The sequence below is a fragment of the Canis lupus genome, chromosome 29 (genome assembly GCF_011100685.1).
Source record: "Canis lupus familiaris isolate Mischka breed German Shepherd chromosome 29, alternate assembly UU_Cfam_GSD_1.0, whole genome shotgun sequence".
Taxonomy (NCBI): Eukaryota; Metazoa; Chordata; class Mammalia; order Carnivora; family Canidae; genus Canis; species Canis lupus.
The window spans coordinates 41,805,483-41,831,944 of NC_049250.1; the positions used below are offsets into that span (position 1 = coordinate 41,805,483).

Consider the following 26,462-nt stretch of genomic DNA (forward strand, 5'->3'; position numbering starts at 1 on the left):
ATATAGAGCTTTCTGGACTCAAAGGCATGAGACCGCATGGGTTTAAAAATAGTTGCTTAAGATTCTGAAGGGTATAATAGTTAATATTTTTATAGTTTCAATTCAGATAAAGGAACAATGACTCCGACCTTTGTATAAGAAAATAAAGGGTATTTTTGGAAAAGGCACAGTTGAAGCAGAGACGTTTCGAATGTTCTGTGATTGTTGAAGAGCGCACTAGATTTTTTCTTTTTTGATTTAAAAAAATGTTTGGTTTTTTTTTGTTGTTGTTTTTGTTTTTTTTTTTTTTTTGTCAGCTAGTACTTAGGGATTTTAAACGGAGGAAGATCTTGGGTGTTTCTGTAAATGAATCGCTTGCCCAGCGCATCGTTGGTGAGCGTGGGTCACCTTTCGGTCAGGGCAGATTCCGGGGGAGCCTTAGGTGCTGCCCTTGCCCCCGGGGGCACCTGGAGGAACCGGCTGCCCCCGCTGCCCCTGCTGCCCTCGCTGCCCTGCCTCTCCCGGAGCCCGGGACGCGGGGAGCGCCGTGTGGCCGGTGTGCTGCTCTTGTGGCCTCAGCTTCACCAGGAGGCTCCCCAGGCAGCCCGTCCCCCTGGTCCCCCCGCTGCCCCTCCCGGGCTCTTCACGGGTCCTTGGGCCTCGGCTGCAGCTTGGCCCCCGGTCCCCTCGCCTCTGCGCTCCCGGAGCCCATGGCTGCCCTAGGGACCGGCAGGTGCCACCTGTGCCCCCCATGCCCCAGGCTCTCTAGGCCGTGGATGTGCTCTCCGTGCCTCTAGGTGGTCAGTAAGCCTTGGCTGAATGGATGGGGAGACGAGGTTATGACCCCAAACAGACAACTGTTGACCCCAAACAGACGACTGTTTACGGTTAATAAAGACGAGATGGTCTAATATGAGTAGTGCTGGCTTGACTTTGTTGCTTACTACAGAGTTATTTTCTCCCTTTGCAGAATAATAATATAACAATAATAACAATAATAACAACAACTACTATAGCCTGCTTAACGTCCCGTCCCTGAAACGACAGGGCGGGGGTGTTAGTATTCCTGAGCTGGGGCACACCAACACCTTCCAGACCAGCAGAGCCTCCGGTGACCCCTCAGGGACCCTTGCTTGGGCCGTGGGCCAGCGCGTGGGGGTGTCCTGACACAACGTCCGGCGACTGCATCATTCATGACTTTATCAAATCTGTTCCCCTCTTGGGCGAACTGGTTACGTGGCTACCACTCATTGTGAAAACTTGGACATTTTGATTTTCCCAAAATGAGCCGTCACCTACCAGGACTGTCTCCTAGTTCTGACGTGAAAAGGTCGGGCGAGTAAACCTACATTTGTGTCGTCAGAACCCTTCTTGATTTCATACACCACAGCATGCCTACTTTTGGCCTGTGTCTTCACCCTGAGGAGGGCTGGTGTTTTTTTTGATTCCTTCATGAAAACAAACTGGTGCCTTTGATCATTCTTCTCATGTGAATTGCCTCCAGGCCCAGGATGAATTCTTTGGTGTATGGTGACCCTAAATGTGTGAATTAGGAGAAAACTTCTGGACTATATTGGCCTTTATTTGGCTTTCTTCTGTCTCTATATTTCACTATTTTAATTTTTATTATAGATCTCTATTTCCTGCTAGGAATATGTAAATTACATATTGGATTGCAGTCTCCGTCTTTAAAAAAGTTATATATTTTAGGGGAGCCTGGGTGGCTCAGTCCGTAAAGCATCTGCCTTCAGCTTGGGTCATGATCCTGGCGTCCTGGGATAGAGCCCTGCATCGGGCTCCCTGCTCAGGGGAGAGCCTGCTTCTCCATCTTCCCCTGGTGCTCACCCCCCCAACTCGTGCTCCTTTTATTTGTTTATAAATAAAGTTTAAATAAATAAATAAATAAATAAATAAATAAATACATCCTTTTTTTAAGTTACATATCATAAATTACATATATATTTACAGCGTTTTTCTTAAGTGGAATGTGGTATAGCAATACCTTCTTCGGTTTTTATAACCTCCCCCACCATGTACTGTTAGCAACAATTATTTTCTACTATTTGTCAACAAAAACCTATCTTAGTTGGGCTAATAGGCCTTCCTAAAAACAATAAAAATAAAAGATTCTTGCAGTGTTCTATTGAAGAGATGTATAATTATGCATTTTAGCCAAGAATTACATCGGTAATTTTCAGAGTATGTTCTGGGGAAAACCAGGTTTAGAATCAACTTTGATTTAGGTTTACTTATGTCAAGTGTTTGAGGGGATTTCTCATGTAGTTCATTGGTTTGTGTCTTTGATCTTAATAAACTTTCTAAAGTACCAACGTTATATTCAGGGCAAAACTGGTCCATTGAAAGGCAACAAATCATCATCTTTTACATTAAACTACTTTTAAAATAAGCTTTTTTTTTTTTTTTTTTTTTTTTTTTTGCATTTGTGGGATGTGAAGATAAAGCATAGTCATTAAGAGGAACACTCACAGGCACCGGTTTCTGTTTTAAAGCAATTACATCATTTTTAGTGTTGAAATTAATTTAACTGACCATATTAGCAGGCACTAAGAATTTTTTTTTTTTTAAGAATTATTATCTAAATGGCATGTTTTCTGTTAACTCAGTTGACATATATGCAGAAAGATGCACAAATGATAGATGCAGGCACTTATTTTCTGAACATATCTTCTAACCAGAACGTGACCTGGGGATGATGGCCCGGTGGTCGCTCCTTCTCTGCCTGTGGAACCAGTACTTGAGTCTGTCTTGAGATGTCAGGTCCTCTCTATCGCTTTTCATGAGATTTTGTTCTTCTCTGTGTTCTGGTGCTACTCTGTGGATGAGACTGTTTGAGTACATATGTTTTATTATAGTTACTTGCTCCTCAGACTGCCTTTGGGTGTCCTTCACTGAATTTCTATTATATGTAAATGCGTATAGTTTTCTATAAGGAAACAATACGTAATCCTCCGGGAAGGCTGTACTAGTTGGTCCAGTTACCTATTTGATTGTACTTGCTGGTTATATTTGCCACCTGGAATTCATGGCATGGGCTCTGCTTCTACAAAACAAGGGTCTGGACTAGGGATTCTTGAGCTCTCCTGTATCTCCATGATTTTGCCATTGTATGATTCTAAGCCATCACTAGAAATGTATTATGAAATAGTTAATGTTTAAGGGTTACTTAGAGAATTTTTAATTTTTAATGAAGTAGATACTCATGGGTAGTGTTAGTGTTAGTTGATAGATGTGTTATTAACCTTTTTTCCTTTTTTTTTTTTTTTTTGCACCAACAACACATTGAAAGAAAATACTTTGAAGAATAAATTGCAATCTGGTGAAATATTTTAATGGTTTAAGAAAATACAGCTTTTAAAAACAAGCATCAGGAATGGTGACTATAGAAACCAAGAACCTTGCATATAAATAGTTATAAGAAAAAGGAGAGCAACAGCAATGTATAGTTTTCATAATTAAAAAAAAATATTTTTAAAGTATTTTATTTATTCATGAGAGAGACACACAGAGAGAGGCAGAGACACAGGCAGAGGGAGAAGCAGGCTCCATGCAGGGAACCCGATGTGGGACTCAATCCCGGGACCCCAGGGTCACGCCCTGAGCCAAAGACAAACACTCAACCATGGAACCAACCAGATGCCCCCAAATATTTAAAATATGATAGGAAGTTCTTATTCCTTTAGGTTCTTTGTAAAGGAGGCAAGACAGGTACTTTAAGACCTAGAGACATTAAGGGATCATTCATACCTTAAGTAAAAATGTACTGAAAAGTCTTTACACATGGGTGTAATGATTGAAGGTACAATGATGAATAATTTAACCTACTTAACTTCAATAGTAGTAGAGACAAATTCATAAACAAGTATATTCATTTATAATATTATTAATTATTACAGAAGCATGGAAAATGGTGCACATAACTCTGGAATGGTGTTTAGTGAGATTCCATAGAAGAGATGGTTTTTAGAGCATTTTCATTAAATAATGAGTGGAGACACTTGTCAGAAGAGGAGGAGTAGGGTGAGGAGAAGGGTCTTGCAGGAAAAGAGAAGGAAAATATGTAGAGATCAGAGTTAAGAAAGGGCCTGGGTATTGGAAGAACAGTGTTAAATTCAACGCAGCTAAAGCATTACTGTCCAATATAAATATAAATATGTAAGTCAAAAATTTCAAATTTCACATTAAAATATAAAATAGGTGAATGATAATATATTTTCTTTAATACATCTGAAACATTTGTTTTTTTCATACTTACGTATGAAGTATTTGATTTTAAAGGTTAAATCGGGTGTGTATTTTACACTTAGAAAACATCTCAATTTGGGCCAGCCGCAGTATCTAGAAGGTTCCCTAAGGGATGGGTGTGTATATGTTTGAGAGAGAGAGAGAGGAAGAAAGAATGAGAAAAAGAATGAAAACTTTTGTGTGGCTCAGTGGGTTAAGCATCCGACTCTTGGTTTCAGCTCAGGTCATGGTCTCGGGGAGCTGAGATCAAGCCTGGTGTCGGGCTCTGCACTGAGCATGGAGCCTGTTAAGATTCCCTTTCTGCTTCTCCCCCAGCTCATGTCCTCGCTCTCCCTCAAAACAAAAAACAAAAACAAAAACAAAAAACCACCACCAACAACGACAAACACCTTAAAAAAAGAATGAAATTATTTGTGTGGTCTAGAGGGGATGTGGAGGGATGAGATTGTAATTGTTGCTGGAGCCATATTTTGAAAGGCCTTGTATACTCGCTGACTTTGGAATTTATCCCTTTAATACAGTAGTTTATGACCGTGATTCTCAAATTTTCTTTGGGGAAAGGCCAGTTTTTAAGATTTCAGATTTGTTGCAAACTGATTCTTTTGCAAAGCACAGCAGCGTGAATTAGAACAATGGAATAAAAGAGACATACAAAGAGAGGCACCATTTATCAATCATCAAATTTGACAAATGTACAATTATCTAGTCAATTGTATGTAAAGATGAATTAATTCCATCCAATAGTACTTTTTATGATGATGGAAGTGTTATGTCTGTGTTGCCCGAAATGGTAGCCACTAGCCACATGTGGCTAGCGAGCATTTGAAATGTGGCTAGTATGACTGAAAAACTAAACATTGTATTTCATTTAAATCAATTTAAATTGAAATAACTGTCTATGGCAATTCATGTAATCTGTTGCTATTCCAGGATCCTCATTTATAAAATGAAATAAGGGACTCCTGGGTGGCTCAGTGGTTGAGCCCTTGGCTCAGGGTGTGACCCCGGGGTCCTGGGATCGAGTCCCATGTCGGGCTCCCTGCGTGGAGCCTGCTTCTCCCTTGGCCTAGGTCTCTGTCTCTCTCTCTGTGTCTCTCAGGAATAAATAAATAGATCTTAAAAAAACTTGAAAGTAGTATTAGGAAACTATCTCATTGGGTTGTTGTGAGGATTAAATATGTGGCAGGTGGGATTAGGGCGAGCGCCAAGAAAGACGGTATCTGCAGAGGCCTCAATGCACGAGCTCAACAGGCCGAGAGGAAGGAGCCTGTCAGGTATAGGCAACTCTAAAACCCACTTGGATCATATTCTGTTTGGAGGCAGGGGCAGCAGAGTCTGGTTTTGGGCCGTCACTGCCACCACACTGCTGACACCATTTCTTTCTCTCTTTCCTAGTTGTCTTATTTTAACCCTTTAGCATATTTTAAACGGGATCCGTAGGTATCATGTGACTGGGTGGTTTTACTAAATATTGCCTGTGAAGCCATCACGGCCTCTTTCCTTCTTCATTCCTGGGACTTATGGTGCCTGAATTTGATGGTGGAAGTTGGGCAGTGGTTGGGAAGGGAAGGGGCCTCCCGTTTGAAAAGCAGTCCCTGGGTTATGGGCAGATAACATGAGGTTCTTAACCCCTAAAACATGTTTCTTACTTGTGTAGACTATTTTAGGAGGAAAACCAACTGGAGGAAATCCATGGAGTTCCTTCTTTTCACGTTTGTCGGTGTGGTTCACCTTCTATCCCTGAGCTCTGGGAAGCCGATATATAAGAATGACATCTCTCGGAGGACTTTTCAAGAAATAAAGGAAGAAATAGCCAGCTACAGAGATGTGGCTAAAGCAATCATCGACCTTGCTGTTTACGGCAAAGCCCAGAACAGGTCCTATGAGCGACTGGCACTTCTGGTTGATACCGTTGGACCCAGACCAAGCGGCTCCAGGAGCCTGGAGAAAGCCATCCAAATCATGTACCAGAACCTGCGGGAAGACGGGCTGGAGAACGTCCACTTGGAGCCAGTCAAAATACCCCACTGGGAAAGGGGAGAAGAATCTGCTGTGATGCTGGAGCCAAGGATTCACAGGATGGCTATCTTGGGTCTTGGCAGCAGCATTGGGACTCCCCCAGAAGGTATTTTTCGCTTTTTCAAATCAATTTGCTGTGTGCGTCATAAAACTAGTGTCATGGGACATAGGGGATTACAGTATGTGGGATTCATATTATGATTTAGGTGATAAGATAAAATCCCTTCTCATCCTATCGGCTTGCTGAGTGCTCTACCCTTAGATTCATTTTTCTCCCTTCTTCTCTCTTCCCTTTCTTTCTTCTGATTCTTTCCGAAAGAAAGCTTATTATGCGGGGTCACTTTTTAAATGAAGATCTGCAACGACTGGGCCATGATATTTATCAGCCCTCTCACTTAGCAACTTGTAGCTGGCGTAACACTAGTTTCGTTCTGTAGAGCATTGCGATGAATGTGCGTAGGAGAGAAAACCTATAACTTCCTCCAAGCAGCCTCAATGTACAGAAATTTTTAGAATTGATTAAGTAGGGAACAGATCTTTACACATGGGGAAGATTTCATTGGTTTTTTTACAGAACTGGAGACCTCAAACACAAGGAATTATCCAGGGTGAATCTCTACCTCTACGTATCAGCACCCTAGTTCAGCTTCGTCAGACGGTATAAACGAGCAGACCAGGGATATATAACTGCTCCGCCAGCGAGCTGCCCGTCGTGGGCCAGTCATGTACTGTTGTCCCATAGACTGTTCCAGTATTCACAGGCTCTTTTCTATGGCAGGGACTAGTTGACATTCTCTAAAAAAGTTTATAGGAAGTTTTGACCTTCTCTGATGCCAAAAGAAAGACCCAGTATAGGATTAGACGGTCAGTTAAAAATAAAAATGAAAACAAAAACATCTTTTTTGAGATACAATTACCTTACCGTAATATTCACCCATTTCAAATCTACAATTCAGTGATTTTTAGTATATTCACAGAATTGTGTCGCAATTACTACAATCTAATTGTAGAACATGTTCATCACCCTAAAAAGAAATATACCCACTAGCAATTACTTCGCATGCCTCCCATTCTCCCTCCTAAGTCTAAGGCAATCACTAATTTTCTTCCTATCTTTGTGGGTTTTCCTATTCTGAGTATTTCACATGAACAGAATACTATGCCATGTGGCCTTTTGTGATTGGCTTTTCCCATGTAGTATAATGTTTTCCAGGTTTATCCGTGTTGTAGCATGAATCAATACTTAATTCATTTTTATTGTTGAATAATATTCCATTTTACGAATGTACCGCATTTTATCTATCTATCTATCTATCTATCTATCTATCTATCTATCTAATCTATCTATCAATCACTCATCGGTTGATGGACATTTGTTTTTTTTTTCCTTATCTTTTGCTATTATGAATGATGCTGCTACAAACTTTCATGCATAAGTTTTTCTATGGATATATGTTTTCATTTCTCTTGGGTATCTACCAAGGAGTAGAATTGCTGGGTCACATAGTAACTATATGATGGACTTTTTCAGGAACTGCTACTCTTTTCCAGAGTGATGTATAGTGATACATTACATTTGTACTAATGTTATTCCAATTTTTACACATACTTAGCACTTGTTGTCCGTCCTTTTGGTTATGGCTATCCTAGTGGGCATGAAGAGGTATCTCATTGTGGTTACGATTCCCATTTACTTAATGATTAACGATGTTGAGCACCTACCCATGTTCTTATTGGTCAGTTGCGTATCTTCTTTGGAGAAATATTCAAATCTTTTGCCCAATTTTAAATTATGCTATTTTTATTGAGTTGTAAAAAGGTCTTCATATATTTTGGATACAAGTCCCTTATCAGATGGATGACTTACTAATGTTCTCTACCATTCTGTGGATTCCCCTTTTCACTTTCTTGATGGTAATATTGCTGCAGAAGATGTTTTACTTTTGATTTAGTACAACTTACCTGAGTTATTTTTGTTGTTGTTGCTTGTGCTTTTGGTGTTATATCTAAGAAAACTTTGCCTAAACCAAGGTCACAAAGATTCTTCCTATATTGTCTTCTCAGAGTTTTATAGTTTTAGCTCTTACTGTTAGGTCTGTGAATTAATTTTTATATACGGTGTCAGGTAGTAGTCCCCTTTATCCTTTTGCATGTAGTTAGTCGGTTATCCCAGCATCATTTATTGAAAAGACTCTTCTTTCCTCGTTGAATTGGGTGTGTTATATTAATTGATTTTCAGATGTTAAACCAACTTTGCATTCCTGGGCTAAATTCCACTTGGTTATAACATATAATCTTTTCAATGTATTACTGAATTCAGTTTGCCTTTATTATGTCGAGTGTTTTACATCTATACTCATAAGGGATATTAGTCTGTAGTTTTATTTTGTATATTTGTGATGTCTTTACATGGTTTGGTGTTAGGATAATTCTAGACTCAAATAATTGGTTGGAAAGTACTGCCTGGTCTTCTATTCTTTGGCAGAGTTTGTGAAAGATTGGTATTAATTCTTTAAATTTTTGGTAGAATTCACAAGCCATCTGGTCCTGGGATTTTCTTTCTGGGAAGATTGTCAACTATTAATTTAATATCTTTCCCTGTTATAGATCTATTCATATTTTCTGTTCTCAAGTCAGTTTTAGTAGTTTGGATCTTTTTAGGAATTTATTCATTTTACCTGAATTATGTAATTTGTTGGCATATGGTTATTTACAGTATTTCCTTATAGGTATTTTTATTTTTGTGAGGATAAGGATCCAAATTACTGTTTGGTGTCACTTGCTTTCAACCTAAAGAATTCTCTGGAGTTTTATTATTTTTTTCAAAGCAGGTCTGTTAGAAAATTCTCCAGCCTTTTATCCATTCTTATCTATTTATTTAATCTTCATTGCTGAAACATAGTTCTACTGGATATAAGATTCTTGGTTAATAGTTTTTTACTTCCAGTGCTTTGAATTTGTCATCAATTGTCCTTTGGTCTCTGCTGTTTCTGATGAGAAGTTGTTTGTTAATGTTATTGGGATTCCCTTGTCTGTGGTGAGTCATTTTGCAGTTACTGATTTTCTTTTTATTTGTGGTTTTCATCATTTTGATTCTAATGTATCTAGGTGTGGTTCTCTTTGCTTTTTTCTTTCCTGGAGGTTGTTGAGCTTCATGGGTGTGTCAGTGCTTTTCATCAATTTGGGAAGTTTTTGGCTATTATTTCTATAAATATTTTTCTATCCTTTTTTGCTTTTTTGGGCCTTCCACTATGAATATGTGGGTGCACTTAATGGTGTGTTAATTATTCTGAAGTTCTCACTTTTCTCCCTTTTTTTCTATTCTTTAGATTATATATCCTGTATCAATCTATCAAGTTTACTGATTTTTTTTTGCTAGCTTACATACACTAAGTATATGTATATATAGTATATACTATACTATATAATAATCAACATATAATGTTGATCCCCTTTACTGAATTTTTCTTTTCAGTTGTTATAATTTTTAGCTCCAGAATTTTTTTCTGCAATTTTTATATCTTTACTGATATTCATTATTTGCGAAGACGTTATCATCATACTTCCCTTTAGTTCTTTAAGTATGGTTTCCTTTAATTGAACATACTTATAAAAGTTGCTTTGAAGTCTTTTTCTCATATATCCTACAACTGGGCCCCCTCAAAGGCAGTTTCTAGTGCCTGCTTTTTATCCTATGTATTGATCACTTTCCTATTTCTTTTCATGTCTCATAATTTTTGTTGTTGTTGTTGAAACCTAAATATCTAAAATAATGTATTCCAGCAGCTCTCAATACTGATTCTCCCTTTCCTACTCCTGCCCAGTGGAGGTTGACGTTGTTTTTGTCATTTGCTTTGCCCTTTATTTGTTTAATCATTTGGTCGGACTGTGTGAAGTCTGTTTCTCTCCCAGTGTGCAGATCCTGATGTCTCTGTTTAGAGTGCCCCCCCCCCCCATTTTTTCTTTTCGTCTGGCTCCCTAGGACTCAGTCCCGGATCCCCAGAAACTACTTACTGGTCAAAGATTGTGCACAGATCTCATTAGTCGGTTATATTTTTACCATCTAGTGTTAGAGGAACGCATGGCTTGGGGCTGTTTATTAAAACTTGAGGAGTTTATGTTTTTGCCCCAAGTTCAGCTACAGCCTAGTAGCTTGGAAGTTCTCTACCATCAGCCTTGAGAGGGTACAGCCTTGGGCATGCACAGACTCTTCCAGCTTGCTAGAATCCATGTGATTTTATTATTGTCTTGCTTAACAATATTTTCCTATGTATCAGAACAGTTTATTTTTCAGCTCATGTTTGGTCAGAGTTTGTGCGTAAGCCTCTTATGCCAGTGAAGTTTCTGTCCTTTGTTGATGGATCTGTGTACAGTTTGGGAAAGATTTTCCATCTGACCCATGTCCTGTTTTAATTGTTCTTGAGTAGGAACATGTGCATAGCTTTTCCAATCACCAGGGTTTACTGTGATCCCGAGGGGGCTTTTCTTGGTTGTTTTCTTCTCCTGGTTCTTTCTGTTAAACTTTGGATTGCGGTGCCATTTTGCTTGGAACGAGCAGTATCGTGAAGCTCCTAGCACTCCTTTCATTGTTTTCTACCAAGCTCTCCATTGTTTTCAACAACAGCCTCAGGCATGGAATGCTCTGTGTTCTGCTCCAAATACAGTCCCTGTCCTGGGTAAAAACTGCAAAGCTCTTCCTTTTCTTTGCTTGCCTCTTTTCTGGGAGAACCTCTCTGCTACTTCCCAGGAGCTAGGCACAGTGATGATGGGTCTTTTTCTCCCAGGGTGATTTCCTTTGAAGGTGCTAGAAGGAGAGGGTGGTAGCTCCTGGTCTTCTCAACTTGCCTTTCCCACCATGGGACCTCTGCCTACGAGTGAGCTGAGGCAGACAGATGATCTGGGCCCAAGTCCTCTTGGTGGCTATACTTAGGGTAGGATTTCTACCATCTGAGTTGGGGCTAGGTAGAGGAATAGGGCCTCAGCCCTTTTGGAGCAGAACGCCCGTAATAGTGTTGTGTAACATGGAGCTGGGGATGGGAGAAAGAACCAGGTTGTGGCCCACATGCTATAGACTCTCATTATTCTCAGATTTAGTGGTTTTTCTTGAATGAATGTTTCTCCATTTGCTATAGGCCCTTAAAACAATTTTGAGAGACCTTCAGTGATTTTTTTTAAATAGCAATTTTTTTCTCAGTTAAAAGGACAGATATGCCAAGTTTCTCACTCCACCATTCTGGAGTACCACTAGGATAGTCTGTTTTGACTTCTCTGAGGCTGCGTGAACAGGTGACCTCTGAGGAATTAGGGGAACCCCTCAGCCTGGGTGTCAACCACTGAGGGATTAGGGGAACCCCTCAGCCTGGGTGTCAACCACTGAGGGATTAGGGGAAACCCTCAGCCTGGGTGTCAACCACTCAGGTATTAGGGGAACCCCTCAGCCTGGGTGTCAACCACGAGTTTTATTGAGTTGCCTCTGTTATGCAGTAATCTGTGTTAGGCACCAGATTGTGTATAACTTCTTCCTTTTTAAGCCTTTCCAACTCTCTTAAAAGCTCTAGCTTTTTTTTTTTTTTCTTTTCTTTTTCTATAGATGAGAAAACCAGACTCCAAGAGGTGAGGCAGTTTGCCTACGGTTACACAACTAGTGAGAGGCCAACTGTCAGACTCCAGAGTCTGTGCTTTTAGTTATTAGGCGATATTGCCTCACACACAAATACTTTCATGTTATTTTCATTTTTAAGGTTTCCCTTTTTAGCCACCTGGCTGAAACCAATCTGTCTCAAAAGCTGCTGATACCCGTACCGTGACAGCAGAATGTATTGGTGTCTGCGCCTCCTTTTTGGACATGTTTTTTCACTCCTCTTTCTTTCTTATCCTCATTTCCCATCTGTAGCTGGGCCTGATCTTCCTTGGCTATCTGCCTTGTATTGAAAACTAAGCCAAGTTGCTGATTGCTCCTGGGGCCTTCAAAACCCAGGGGAGGTGAATTTTACTCACTAGAATCTATTGCAGTGTTCCAAGACTCACTTTCACCCCACTCCTTATTCCATGCGGCTCAAGGTAGATAAACCGTTGTCTGGCAACTGGGCTATTTTCAGCTCTGAAGACACTGGAGAGTTAGGCTGAACCAGGTATGAAAGAGTTCCCGCAGGGATAGTGTGAAGTCAACATAAAGGGACCTCGAAGTGCAGGTAGTGTGGTGCAGAGCTCATCTCTTAGGAACCCCGGGCTGTGTCCTTGATTTAGCCACCAAGGAGTTGAGTGCCCTTGGTCCAGTCTTTTAATCTCTATGCACCTTAATTTTGTCACCTGTAAAATGAAAGATGTCTGACATTTGAATCCGTACCGCCTCTTCCAGGTTGAGAAGGTTGTAGTTTTTATGAGAATCCACAAGGGATCCATGAAGCTAAAGTTCATGAGAGCAGGGGTTCTCCTGGGCATATGCTCCAGAGCGGATTCCTTATATAACCAGAGGTGTTTTTTTTGTTTTTTTTCCCATTGAATTCTAGAGTTGAGTATCACACCATATGTTAGTTTATTTGTGTGTCAGGGTCAGGGCTTGGCGAATTATCTATGGAGAATTGGATGAAGACCGAGGCAAGTGGGCCAAGTAAGATGAAGGTGCTGAGCAAAACTTAGAAGCAAGACAAGAGAAAGTATAATTTCAAGTCAATCTCGAGATAACAGAGCAGACCTGAGGTTTAAATGGACTGAGTGGAAGAAGGAAACAGCAGCCAAATCCAAGAAAGGCTGATATATGGACAAGAAAGAGAAGCTTGGGGCAGAATGTTGTTAGCCCTTCCTCAGTAGACGTACTCCGCAGGTCTCGTTACACAGTCCCTGGGCCCCAAGGGATTGATGATGTTGACCTGTCGTGCTCTGCTTAGATTTTCTTCTGATTATAAAATCAGTATTGGCTCATTATAGAAAACATGTACATAAATGTAAAAGTAATAAAAATCATCTGTGATCTTTTCTCCCATAGTCATTGCCAAGATTTTAATTTTTCTAATTTTTCCATATGCATATATATTTTTGTTTTATTTATTTTTTTAAAGATTTATTTATTTATGTTAGAACATGCGTGTGTGAGCAGGGCAGGGGTAGAGGAGGGAGAGGAAGAGAATCTCAAGCAAGTCTCAAGACTTAGCAGGAAGTCTTTTCTGCTAAGCACAGAATCACATGGGGTCAATCTCATGATTGTGACCTGAGCCAAAATGAAGAATAGGATGCTTAACCGACTGAGCCACCCAGACACCCCATATTTTTGTTTTATAAATTTGAGATGAAACCATATATATATATATATATATATGAATCCTATATATATATGTTGAATCCTTTTTTGCCATATATATGGACATTTACTATATACTAATAAATATCCTTGGAAATAAATTCTAATGGTTACAAAATACAAATATACAATAGATAACATAACCAAAACCCTTTTATTGGACTATCGATTATTTCCTTCTTCCTTTTTTCCTACTGTTTCAGATCAGATACATATACAAATCCTTTAATACAGAGGTAAGAATAGATTTTTAAAGGAGAGTTTTTTGTTTTTGATGAATATCAGAAAGAGAAGAATGATTGGGATATTTTAGGAGGTCTAAGAGGGTGGCAAAAAATAACTTTGAAACTGCTCCTATAGATATAAAAAGTGCAAATGATGTTCTTAGAAACCATTTCTTCTATCCAAGTATTTTTAACTATGTGAAATGTTAATAGAGTAGAATTTATGTAACATTATAATATAAATTTATAATACAATGTAAATAGTATATTTAATTATTCAAAATTTTAATATAAATATTGATATTTTTAGGCTCTTGATATATTTGTTAAATTGTTTTCTAGAAGATTATATACATCTATTGTCCTGTCAGCAGGGTATCTTAATATCCTAATCCCTGTGTCTTCCTATGCATTGAATATTTTTTTCTAATCTTTGCCATTTTGATTGGCTTAAAATGCATTTCACTATTATTTTATTTTGTATTTCTTTGTTTATTGGTGAGACTAATATATTCATAAATTTATTGATAGCTTGTATTTTTCTTCTTTAAATTATCTATGAATATCCCTTGCCTACTTTTTTATTGCTACTTTAATGATTTTCTAATTGATGTATAGGAACTTATTACATAGTAAAGATTTAAATTCTTTGATTGTCACCTGATTCAAATTGATTTTTTGAAGCTATTGATATGGTTTTTATTGATTCATTATCTCCTTTTTCATTTCTTCTTAAGAGCTTATTTATTTCCCATTTTTGAAGAGAGCTAGCTATCCCTGGAGTATAGTTAAAAGACTGTAAAATAAAAAAAAAAATAAAAAAAAAAGACTGTAAAATAGCAAAATCGATTAATTTATGCTCCTGCAGCCCTATCAAAGTGCTCTAAAAAGCTGAGTTCTTTAGCTTAGTTTGCACAGACTTTGGAACATCAGCCTCATGGTTTCCAGACTGGTGGGTGACTTGCTCTTTGAAATGGCACTTAGGAAGTTAAGAATCCAGTCAAACTGGACGTAGATTTTGGGCTGTGTGGATTGGTCCTTCTGCTGTGTCACGTCAAAGTATGTGTACTTCATGTCTTCACGGAGATGATTTAGGAGTGGGAGGAAGAGAGGTAGAGAGAGCCACAGACTGGGCTTAATGTATAGAATGGATTAGCAGTTCATATTTAGTCGTGGAACCACTCTAACTGGATTTAAATTTAAAGCACATATGGGTATATTATAGGATTTTAAATTGCTTTCGGAATTATTGGGAAAGCTCATAATGCAGACTTGCTCATAACTTGGGCTTTTCAGGAATGAATTTGAGAACCATTCTGTAGAACTAGGCTACCAAGATTGCTCTTGCTTTTCTTAGATTAAGCAATGGCTTTTATCAGAGAGTTGCTGTAGAAAAGCCAGACATCGCACCATTGTGCTTTCCTCTGAATTAGTAGAAGCAGTAGAAAGAAGCTTTTAACCTAATTGTGCCTGCCAGATCTTGTTCCAGTACATAAAACTGGTGACACTTAGCTTCCTTCCAGAACCCTAGCTGAGGAAGAAATTTAGTTTTTATGTTTTTAATCTTTATATACAGAAGAGCACATTAAAAAAAAAAGATTTTATTTATTTATTCATGAGAGACACAGAGAGAGACACAGAGACACAGGCAGAGGGGGAAGCACGCTCCATGCAGGGAGCCCCATATGGGACTTGAGGATCACGCCCTGAGCCAAAGGCAGACGCTCAACTGCTGAGCCACCCCAGGCGACCCAAGAAATCACATTTAAAGGAAGTTGGAATGGATGTTGAAAGCCAGTTGTCCATACCTAGTACAATGCTCATTTCATTATGCCTCTTTGATAACAACGTGTTAGGAAGTATTTTTGCATAAATAAATAAACCAAGTAAAAAAAAAAGTATAGCCATTGGTTATAGAGTACACGTAACACCACCAAGAGCAGTTTGGTCCTTTTAGCAAATGAATTAGAGTGGCTTTAAATGGACTAAAAAGAATATAGGGGAGAGTAATCATGAGATGAAGTAGGGGGCATCATTTCACAGGACATCCTGGTGGGTTGAAGAGAAATGTTCTAGGTGATTGTCAGGTTTGCCATATAAATTCAAACGGGCTCTCTCCTTCATCTTTTCTGCTGTGTCCTTTTGGATGCTTCTCTTTCCTAGGCCGCATCTTAAATGTTGGTGTTTCCAAAGTTTCCACCTATAAACGTTTTAAGTGTTATAATCCAGTCCCATGGCTTTAGGTGCCACCTATATACTTATGACTTTTAATTGTACGTATGTGTGCCTGACTTGCATCTGCAGTTCCAAGAACCCCTGAGTGTTCTACAAGTCCCACACACTCATCATCATCCTATCTCCCCTTTGTTTCTCATCTTCGTTAATGATGTTACCATATACCCAGGCACCCATGCTTGGAGCCTCAAATCTAATGTCTGAGATGGTAACTTGCTTTCATGTTTTTATTCTCTGCCTGGAAAGACCATATTTAAGGATTCAGCTCAAATGTCTCTTCTATGGAGACTTTTTCTGTGCTTGCTCATCCCCAAACAAGTATTGACCTCTTCCTCCCTTCTGCTTTTCCTGTACCCTATATAAGCTTATATCAGAAGCATTTCTCTACCAGATAATAAGCCTCTTGGATTTAGAGATCTCGGTTTCAGGAGTTCTCAATGGGGGGCAGTTTTTCTTCCCAGGGGAAATTTGGCAATGTCTGAACACATCTTTGGTAGTTGTGACTGAGACAGGATCCTGCCTGCCTTCAGTGCGTAGAGGCTAGGAAAAGTGCTAAACATCCCATAATGGACAGAACAGGCATCTTTTTTCCCCTCAACAAACACGTATCCATTCCAAAACTCCAATTTTGTTGAAGTTGGGGAACTTTGCCCTACTCCTTAGCACGATGTCTCATGCACGGAAAAGCTTCAAGAGACATTCGTTGAATGAGTTCTTTCCATTGGTCTTGCTCCAACATTCAGTTGGTCACCAAGCCTTAAATGTCACCCATGACTCTTTTTTTTTTTTTCCATCATCACTGTAGCATCGGAATTCAGGACCTAAGAGCTCCTGACTAGTGTTATAATCATCTCCTAATTGATCCTCCTGACCCCGGTTTCATTTTGATCCATTTCAATACCGCTGCTTCAATTGTCTTTGTAAAATATGGATCACACTGTGCTGCTCCCCTGCTTAAAATCTTTTCATTGTTTGCAGTATAGTTCGAATTCTTACAACCTTCTAAAAAGTGGCCCCAGGCTGTTTATAGGCTTATGCCTAGTTCCTCCCTAGCCACACACCTTATGCTTCAGCTGCATGGGCCTAACCCCTCTTGCCTTGACAGGTTCATACCTCTTTGCCTTAAACTCTGCTTCCTGGACCTCTGGTTAACCGAACCTTCACCCTAACCTTGATCTTAACCCAACCCAACCCAACCCTTCTCTGCTTGGAGAATTCCTACTCATTTGTAAAGATTCATTTAAAATGGATCTTTAAGTTTTCCCTGAATCCAAACCTAGTAAGCTTAATCGTTCTTTCCTCTCTATTCTCTTAGCACTTCGCCTATATTATGCAATGATCACAATTTATTGAAGTCGATTGTTCATGTGGTCCTACCTGGCTGAGAAACTGTGACCTCCTCCAGAGTCAAAGCCACATCTTACCTGGGTGCCTCCTTTAGCACTAGGCTCGGTGCCTGGTATGTAATAGATGCATATTAAATACCCATTGAAATAAGTCAATCGGAGAAGGACAAACATTATATGGTCTCATTCATTTGGGGAATATAAATAATAGTGAAAGGGAATAGAGGGGAAGGGAGAAGAAATGGGTAGGAAATATCAGAAAGGGAGACAGAACATGGAAGACTCCTAATTCTGGGAAACGAACTAGGGGTGGTGGAACGGGAGGTGGGTGGGGGGTGGGGGTGACTGGTTGGCGGGCACTGATGGGGGCACTTGACGGGATGAGCCACTGGGTGTTATGCTAAATGTTGGCAAATTGAACACCAATGAAAAATAAGTTTATTATTAAAAAAATAAAATAAAATAAAATAAAAATAAAAAAATACCCATTTGATCTGATAAATAGATTGTGATAAATATAACACGTTTAAAAGCAATATTTAAAAAGCTTCTTCACACTCAAACAAGTTTTCTTTAGCCCTATGTGATTTCTGTATGTCTTTTATGTCTTTGTCATATCCAAATAGCAATAAGCTTTGGCGTGAATGTAAAGTAGAGGCACACAGCAAAGAGAAGGGTAAATGAACATCAATCTCATCATGATTAGATTGTTTGCCACAGTCTCTTCTTTCTGAAAATTTAAAGAGCATGGATTGGAAAGTCTAGAAAGGTGCAGCTTAAGCATATTGCAAACTCTTATTGTATTCATCTCATAGGAACTTAAAATAGCCTTCCTGCATGCTCTTAACACATCTACCAAAGGAAGACATTCTACAGCCAATAATTTCGATCCATTTCTTAGTGAAGTGCTAACTAATCTGTGCACAAGGCCCCATCATCAGATAATTAGTTATTTGCGCCTGTCCTGTTCTCCTCCTTTAGTTTCATCAGGGAAATAGCATTTTCAGGTTTTTTTTTTTTTTTCAGGGCTTAATCTGTCTGATATCTAATCACAGTGTGAGCAAAAGTATTCTAGAGAGCCCGTATCTACAGGTGATTCTTGGAATTTGCAGGTATGGGATCAGCTGAAGGATCCACTGCCAAAGGGTCAGAGGTTACAAATTTTCTCTTTGCATCAAGGCAGGAGTAGGAATGTGGGGGAAGAGGCACAGAGACTCACATTTATTGAATGCTTTTTATACACTAGTCATTGTGCAGATTCTTTTACTTACGTTGTCTTTTGGGCTAGGTATTGTTCACATGTTACAGATGACAGGCTCTGGGAAGCTTAGCACTTTGTTCAAGGTCACGTAGCTAATATTTGATAGAACCTTGTCCCAAGTCTTGCCTTCCCAAGAGACTTTCCTGTTCACCTTGCCTCATGGTGACTATTTCTGCTCACATCCCAGGTGCTTCTATTACCCTCTTGACTGTTTCCTTAAGAATGGGGCTTCCACATCTATTTCTCCTACGTGCCTTCAGACTCTCATACAAACCCAGCTTAGGAAGCACAAACCATAAAACAAAAACATTACTGAATTTGATTGTGTCGGAATTAAGGATTTCTACAGTGAAGGATACCATGACGAAAGCTGTTAGAGGGCAAAATGGGAGAAGATCTTAACGCTGTCTAAAATTGTTATGAAATTGTTATACGTGCACTATGAACTATCGGAAATCAAAAATAAAAAAGCAGGGATCCCTGGGTGGCGCAGCGGTTTAGCGCCTGCCTTTGGCCCAGGGCGCGATCCTGGAGACCCGGGATCGAATCCCACGTCGGGCTCCCGGTGCATGGAGCCTGCTTCTCCCTCTGCCTGTGTCTCTGCCTCTCTCTCTCTCTCTCTCTCTCTCTCTCTCACTGTGTGCCTATCATAAACTAAAAAAAAAAAAAAAAAAAAAAAAAGTTTAAAAATAAAAAAGCAGTAATCCTAATGGAAAAATAGGCAAAGGTTCTAAATAAACAATTTAAAGAAGAGGAAACCTAACAGCTAATGTGGGTATAGAGAGAGCTCAGCTAATTAGTAATCAGAACAATGCAAATTTTAAAAATAATCAGAAATTTTTACAGCAGAGATGTAGAAGGTGTCGGTGGGTTTGTGAGGGCATCGGAGCCCTCATGCCTTGATTGGTAGGCGGGGAGCGTGGTGACACCATTTTGGAGAACATACTGGTAGTATTTAGCCGACTTAAATATATTTTTATACTCAATGACCCAGTAATTCACTTCCTTGGTATATCTTCCAAAGAAATTTTCACCGAGTTACCTAAGGGTACATACACAAAAATAATTATTATAGCCTTATTTGTGGGGATTGAGTCCATCTGGAGGTTCCTCACCAGGAGAGTAGACATGTTAGATGTGGTGGATGCCTCCCAGGGAATGTTTTGCAGAAGTTAGAGTCAACAGACGAATACATGAGTAGCAACACGGATGGATCTTACATACATAAAGCTGAGTAAAAATAGTAAAAAATAGAATGAAGTGCATAATACATTTACATACATATAAATACAATTTTGCATGCACCCAAGTTGTCCACTTAGGACATGGGGCAGAGGTGAGAGTGAAGAATGGAGTTAAGTGAGAATAAGTTTTAAAAGCAAGCAAATAGGGATCCCTGGGTGGCACAGCGGTTTGGCGCCTGCCTTTGGCCCAGGGCTGATCCTGGAGATCTGGGATCGAATCCCATGTCGGGCTCCCGGCATGGAGCCTGCTTCTCCCTCTGCCTGTATCTCTGCCTCTCTCTCTCTCTCTCTGTGTGACTATCATAAATAAATAGAAATTTATAAAAAAAAAAAAAAGCAAGCAAATAAAAAAGATTTGCCTTGAATAGGCCAGTGATGATGGTATATTCTGAATTAAAGGAGTGTAATTAACCTGGCCTCTGCGTTTGATATTAAAGACAAAAATCCACTTGGCACTTGAGGCATGAAGTGAAGGTAGGTATTTGGGTAATTTGTCATTTTTTTCCAAAAGAAAAGGAAGTTGTTTCTCTTTTACTTTTTAAGCATTATCTGGTTTCTTCTTCACCCATAATCTTATGACATTCACTCAGATTTATGCTTATACAATGTGAAATCTTGACTTGTTACTTACGTGTTTATAGTTTTCATATAATATTTATCTCTGCCATTGTTGTCTTCTTAGCTTCAAAGCCTCTGGAGGCAGGAATGAGGTCTCTTTCATATGCTTTGTAGGGACTTTAGTATAGTCAGACCTTTAGATCGCGTTAGTGATATTCCCAATGTTTAATGTCATGAAAAATCTTTTGGGAAGAGGTTTTCTTTTGAGATTCTAAACGTATGGATGATGTGCTCTGTAGACGTCCTGCTAAAGTAACGCGGGTTGATAGTACCCAGGTTTCCTGTCTAATAGACGTCCTTCCCCTGCTCACATTTCATCCTTTCCTTTTCTTTAGCAAGTCTCCCTGGATCCTTTTTCCTAAAAGAAAAGATCACTGGCCAATAAGAACAGGTTTTTGATACCTGATGTGCCGGTGAATTTAAGAAATGTGTTCAGTGATCAGAAGGTCATAATTCGCATTGTGTAGAACTAGAAGATTTAGGTATTTCTTCTCAATAGTTGGGATTCTCTCTGTCTCTCCTTTTTCTCTTTCTCTTTGTGTCTCTGTTTATTTCTTCTGCTTGTCTCTGTCTTTTTCTCTGTACTTCTCTCTACCCACCGTCTCTGCTTTTCTTTCTGTTCCTTTATCTCACTCTCCTCTGTCTTTTTCTTTGGTTTGGACTCTCTGTTTTTGTCTCTTTTTGTTTTCTTTCTGCCAGTTTCTGGTTCATAGCTTCACCAACAGGGTGGTCCAGGGCTGATGTATTTGCAGTTGTGTCAAGTTATTGCTCTAGATTTAACTGGAATTTCTATCTTTTTCTTAGTCCGTAAAAATCCTCTTTGACAGCCCCGCTGTATTCTTAGAATTACAGTCCCTGAAGTAAGCTGGTGAGTACATATTTTGTACTCATAGCAGTAAAGAAAAATTTTGTGATGAATTTCACAGTGAAGATGGTTTCCTAAGAATCAGTGCCATTTTGATGGCTATTGGGAAAATGCAATAACATCAATGAATGGAAGGTACTTGGAATTTCTTCAGGGGAGCTCAGTAGGCCAAAGCCTTATGGGACTCCTTACATTCTTCATTTCCTTTGTCTTGAAAGACTGAATGGGAAATTTCCAGGAAGTTTCAGAGCTTTATATCATTAAATTGAAACTCTCTGAGGAAAACATTAAGAAAATTTGTCTTCTTTAGAAATAGATGGCATAGAAGTTTTGGATCAACTACTGGTAAATGTATTAGATGCTCAAGGCCTGAACGACAAAGTGCGTGATCAGTAAACCACTGGGGCCCATATGAAGGAAATTTTTCTGAAGGAAATTGAGGGTGAAATTGTCAGAATTGGTTAAATTGTATTTAATCCTTGTCAGTTGCTATTGGGCTTAAGAATTGTCAGATTAGGGGCAGCCCCAGTGGCTCAGCGGTTTAAGCGCCGCCTTCAGTCCAGGGCGTGATCCTGGGGATCAGAGATCGGGGATCGAGTCCCACATCAGGCTCCCAGCATGGAGCCTGCTTCTCCCTCTGCCTGTGTCTCTGCCTCTCTCTCCCTCTGTGTCTCTCATGAATAAATAAATAAAATCTTTAAAAAAAAAAAGAATTGTCAGATTTTCTTTAGGACCACATCCTATAGGAATTCTCCCAAGAAGACCTTGAGAAGTACATTTTGTTGCTGATCGTTACTTATTACAGATACCTGACAAGGTAATGTGTATGGCATTTCCGAGAGGTGCATATAGATGACATATTGGAGGCAAGATGATGTCTGCAGCGGTGGAAGCCCTATCCTAGGCTTAGATTTATTGCCAGTGGGAACTACTGTGTACTTACAAGTAGGGGAATTTTTGAAGGACTGTTTTCCGGAACACATTCTTTTGGTTCTGTGACAAATGGATGGGAAAGGAGAAATACCAGAGGGAATTCAGATATGGAGGGAGTAATAGTTTGGAGGAATAATGGCCTCATAAGTGGAGAACCACATATTACTAAATAGAGATCAATTAATACATTTTGGATACGAGAGATGAGGAATGGGAGCAATCAAAGATGACAAAGCTCTCAAGTCTGAGTCTAAGAAAAACCATAGTGATATCACAGAGAGAAAGGCCGGGAGGGACCTTGGCCGAAGACAGTAGATGATAGGGTTGGTTTGAATACACTGACTTTTGAGGTTGATTCCACAGAAAACAGTCATGGGCTCCACTGCAGCTCCCCGAAGGCCACGAAGCGGTAACAGTGGCTCAGAGTGATCGGCGACCCCACCCATGTGGCGCTTCTGATTTTCTTCAGCTAAATTCTACGAACTGTCGAATCCTCCGTGGATGCTGCCACGACAGTGGTTCCTGTTTACGTCCCCGTCAGATCAGTGTACCATGAGCCTGATTCAGACGCAGGGTGCCCAGGATTTCCGTGTCTCCAGCCCGTAGGGCAGCCTGGCCGCGTAGCTGGTTGGCCGCATCGGCTCCTGTACTGGCATCACTGTGCCCGCGGCGCAGGCTTGGTGGTGATGCTCCACGGGCGACGGCTGGAAGGTGGGAGCGGGGGAAGCGGGTTAGTCCTCTCCGGGGGCTGCACAGGCCTTCAGGGGGACGCGGCCCTGCAGGATGCAGGACTCACCAAGGCTGAGGGCGGAAAGAGGCTGTACTCGGGCAGGAAAGGAGCCGCGCTAAGGCATGAGGATGTGAGAGCGTTAGACGAGCTCGGCCAGGGGCTGGAGGGGCAAGGTCATGGCGGGAAGACGGACGAGGATGGTGAGCGGCCTGGGAAGCTATACAGGTGGACTGTAAAACCTTGCTCAGGCCACCACGTAGAGGGGTTCGACGGCAACCTCAGCTGGTATCTCTTGGGAAGCGCAGACAACCAGGAGCGAAGACTTTTGAATTTTAATCTTTGCTACTAACTACTGTGACCAGATCGAAGTCCTAAAAGTCCTCTGGGGTCGGTTTCTACGGCTCTTACAAATATTATTATCGGCACAATTTGCATTTGGTCAGACTTCTACGTTTTTTTTGAGTAAGATATCTGATATCTAGATTTTTGGTTTTTAAAAATCGAATAAACCAAATAACCGTTCATACGCCCTCGGTCGAATGGGGTCGATGAAGTGATTGGCAGCCTCGACCTCACAGGGACTGCTGGCCTCGCCGCCACCAACAGTCCTCCCCTCCTTTTGCTGCCGTTCCCCAGGCTCCCCTGCCAGCCTTCGGGGATCCAAATGGCTCTAACGCTGGTGCAGCTTTTAGCGACAGAGCTGATTTGCAAGAGTGCGTTTTTGATTTTTTAGAACTCAGACTGCCGCATTGTACTGCTCCTGGGCCTTACTCTCCGCGTGCAGTTTCTCTACCCAACTTGGGGGAGATTACCACAAAACACCCAGTGCTTTGTTTCCTGAGAAGCCTCTAGGTTCTCTCCGTTCAAGGAACAAGACATTTGCCCTCCGGCTGCATTCACGCATCCGTCCCTTCTCCAAGAGCATTTATTAAGCACTCCTCTGTGGGGGCTGAGTAACACACCTGCTCTGAACAAAACCACATGGCTAAGGACGTGCAAGCAGGACGTCGAAGTTTCACATAGTGTCTTAAAATAGTATTTTCCTGATTAGGAAATGCTTTTATAAAAAAAATAAATAAATAAAAAAAATAAAAAAAAAAGGAAACGCTTTTATGGTCACATGTAAAAATTTGAAAAATAAAGAAAAGCACAAGTAGGAAAATAAGATGAAATTCACATAAAATTCTGTTGCCCCAAAGTAAGAACTATGGAACATTTTGGCCTATATGCAAATGCTACTTCTTTCTGTGCATTTGAATATTTATATACATTTACAGTGTGTTGTGAACATTCTTCCTCTTTTTTGTTTTATTTATTTTTTTTCCTTTTTAAATTTAAATTCAATTTGCCAACATATAGTGTAACACGCAGTCCTCACTCCAAGTGCCCCCCTCAGTTCCTGTCACCCAGTTACCCCATTGCCCCCACCTCCCCTTCCACAATCCTGTGTTTGTTTCCAAGAGTTAGGAGTCTCTCATGGTTTGTCTTGCTCTCTATTTTTTCCCACTCAGTTCCCCTCCTTCCCCTATAATCTCTTTCACTATTTTTTATATTCCCCGAATGAATGAGACCATATAATGTTTGTCCTTTTCCGATTGACTTACTTCACTCAGCATCATACCCTCCAGTTCCATCCACGTTGAAGCAAATGGTGGGTACTTGTCATTTCTAATGACTGAGGAATATTCCATTATCTACATAGACCACAGCTTCTCTATCCATCATCTTTTGATGGACACCGAGGCTCCTTCCACAGTTTGGCTATTGTGGACATTGCTGCTGTGAACACCGGGGTGCAGGTGTCCCGACATTTCACTGCATCTGTATCTTTGGGGTAAATCCCCAGCAGTGCAATTGCGGGGTCATAGGGCAGGTCTATTTTTAACTCTTTGAGGAACCTCCCACAGTTTTCCAGAGTGGCTGCACCAGTTCACATTCCCACCAACAGTGCAGGAGGGTTCCCCTTTCTCCACATCCTCTCCAACATTTGTGGTTTCCTGCCTTGTTAATTTTCCCCATTCTCGCTGGTGTGAGGTGGGATCTCATTGTGGTTTGGATTTGTATTTCCCTGATGGCCAGTGATGCAGAGCATGTTCTCATGTGCATGTTGGCCATGTCTATGTCTTCCTCTGTGAGATTTCTCTTCATGTCTTTTGCCCATTTCATGATTGGATTGTTTGTTTCTTTGGTGTTGAGTTTAAGAAGTTCTTTGTAGATCTTGGAAACTAGCCCTTTATCTGATAGGTCATTTGCAAATATCTTCCCCCGTTCTGTAGGTTGTCTTTGAGTTTTGTTGACTGTGTCCTGTGCTGTGCAGAAGCTTTTTATCTTAATGAAGTCCCAACATTTTATTTTTGCTTCTGTCTTGTCTCACATTTAGATCTTTCATCCATTTTGAGTTTATCCTTGTGTCTGGTGTAAGAGAATGGTCCAGTTTCATTCTTCTGCACGTGGCTGTCCAATGTTCCCAGCACCATTGATTGAAGAGACTGTCCTTTTTCCAGGGAATAGTCTTTCCAGCTTTGTCGAATATTAGTTGACCATAGAGTTGAGGGCCCATTTCTGGGTTCTCTATTCTGTTCCATTGATCTATGTGTCTGTTTTCGTGCCAGTACCACACTGTCTTGATGACCACAGCTTTGTAATACAACTTAAAATCTGGCATTGTGATGCCCCTAGCTCTGGTTTTCTTTTTTAATATTCCCCTGGGTATTCGGGGTCTTTTCTGGTTCCATACAAATATCGAGATTATTTGTTCCAACTCTGTGAAGAAAGCCCATGGTATTTTGGTAGGTTTTGAATTGAACATGATAAACTGCCCTGGGTAGCATAGACATTTTTACAATATTTATTATTATATTTATTATTCCAATCCATGAGCATGGAATGTTTTTCCATCTTGTTACACCTTCCTTGGTTTCTTTCATGAGTGTTACTGCAATTTTCTGAGTACAGATCCTTTATCTCTTTGATTATTTTTATTCCTAGGTATCTTATGGTTTTGGGTGCACCTCCTCTTTTTCTTTTGAAGGTTTATGTATTTATTATTTATTATTTATTTATTTATTTATTTATTATTTATTTATTTATTTATGACATGGAGAGAGAGAGAATATGAGCAGAGAAAGGGGCAGGGGTGGCGGGAGACAGAGAGAGAGAGAGAGAGAATCCACAAGTGACTCCTTGCTGACACTGGGCTCCATGTCACAACCCTGAGATCATGACCTTAGCAGAAACCAAGAGTCGGTCACTAAACCACCTGAGCCACCCAGGCACCTCTCTCTCTTTTTTTTTAAATGAGAATATAGTGCGGTTGTTTAGCACCTGGCTTTGAGCATGAATCCTGATTTAATCCATCATTGGCATTTCTGCAAAAATGGAGATTGTAATAGTGTTTACCTTATAGGGTTAAAGTCAGGGCAAAATGAGGTAATATATTTAAAGCCTG

At 40.2% G+C, this 26,462-nt stretch overlaps 1 protein-coding gene across 5 annotated transcripts in view; it reads left to right on the plus strand.

Moving 5' to 3' along the window:
• The window catches only part of CPQ (carboxypeptidase Q), a 339,320-nt gene that overhangs the window by 14,703 nt on the left and 298,155 nt on the right, over positions 1 to 26,462 (plus strand). For all 5 annotated transcript variants that reach the window (XM_038579831.1, XM_038579832.1, XM_038579829.1 and 2 more), the window contains exon 2: positions 5,900 to 6,367. In XM_038579831.1, the coding sequence (XP_038435759.1) occupies positions 5,935 to 6,367 (433 nt within the window). In that variant the 5' untranslated portion in view covers positions 5,900 to 5,934. The remainder of the gene's footprint in view (positions 1 to 5,899; positions 6,368 to 26,462) is intronic.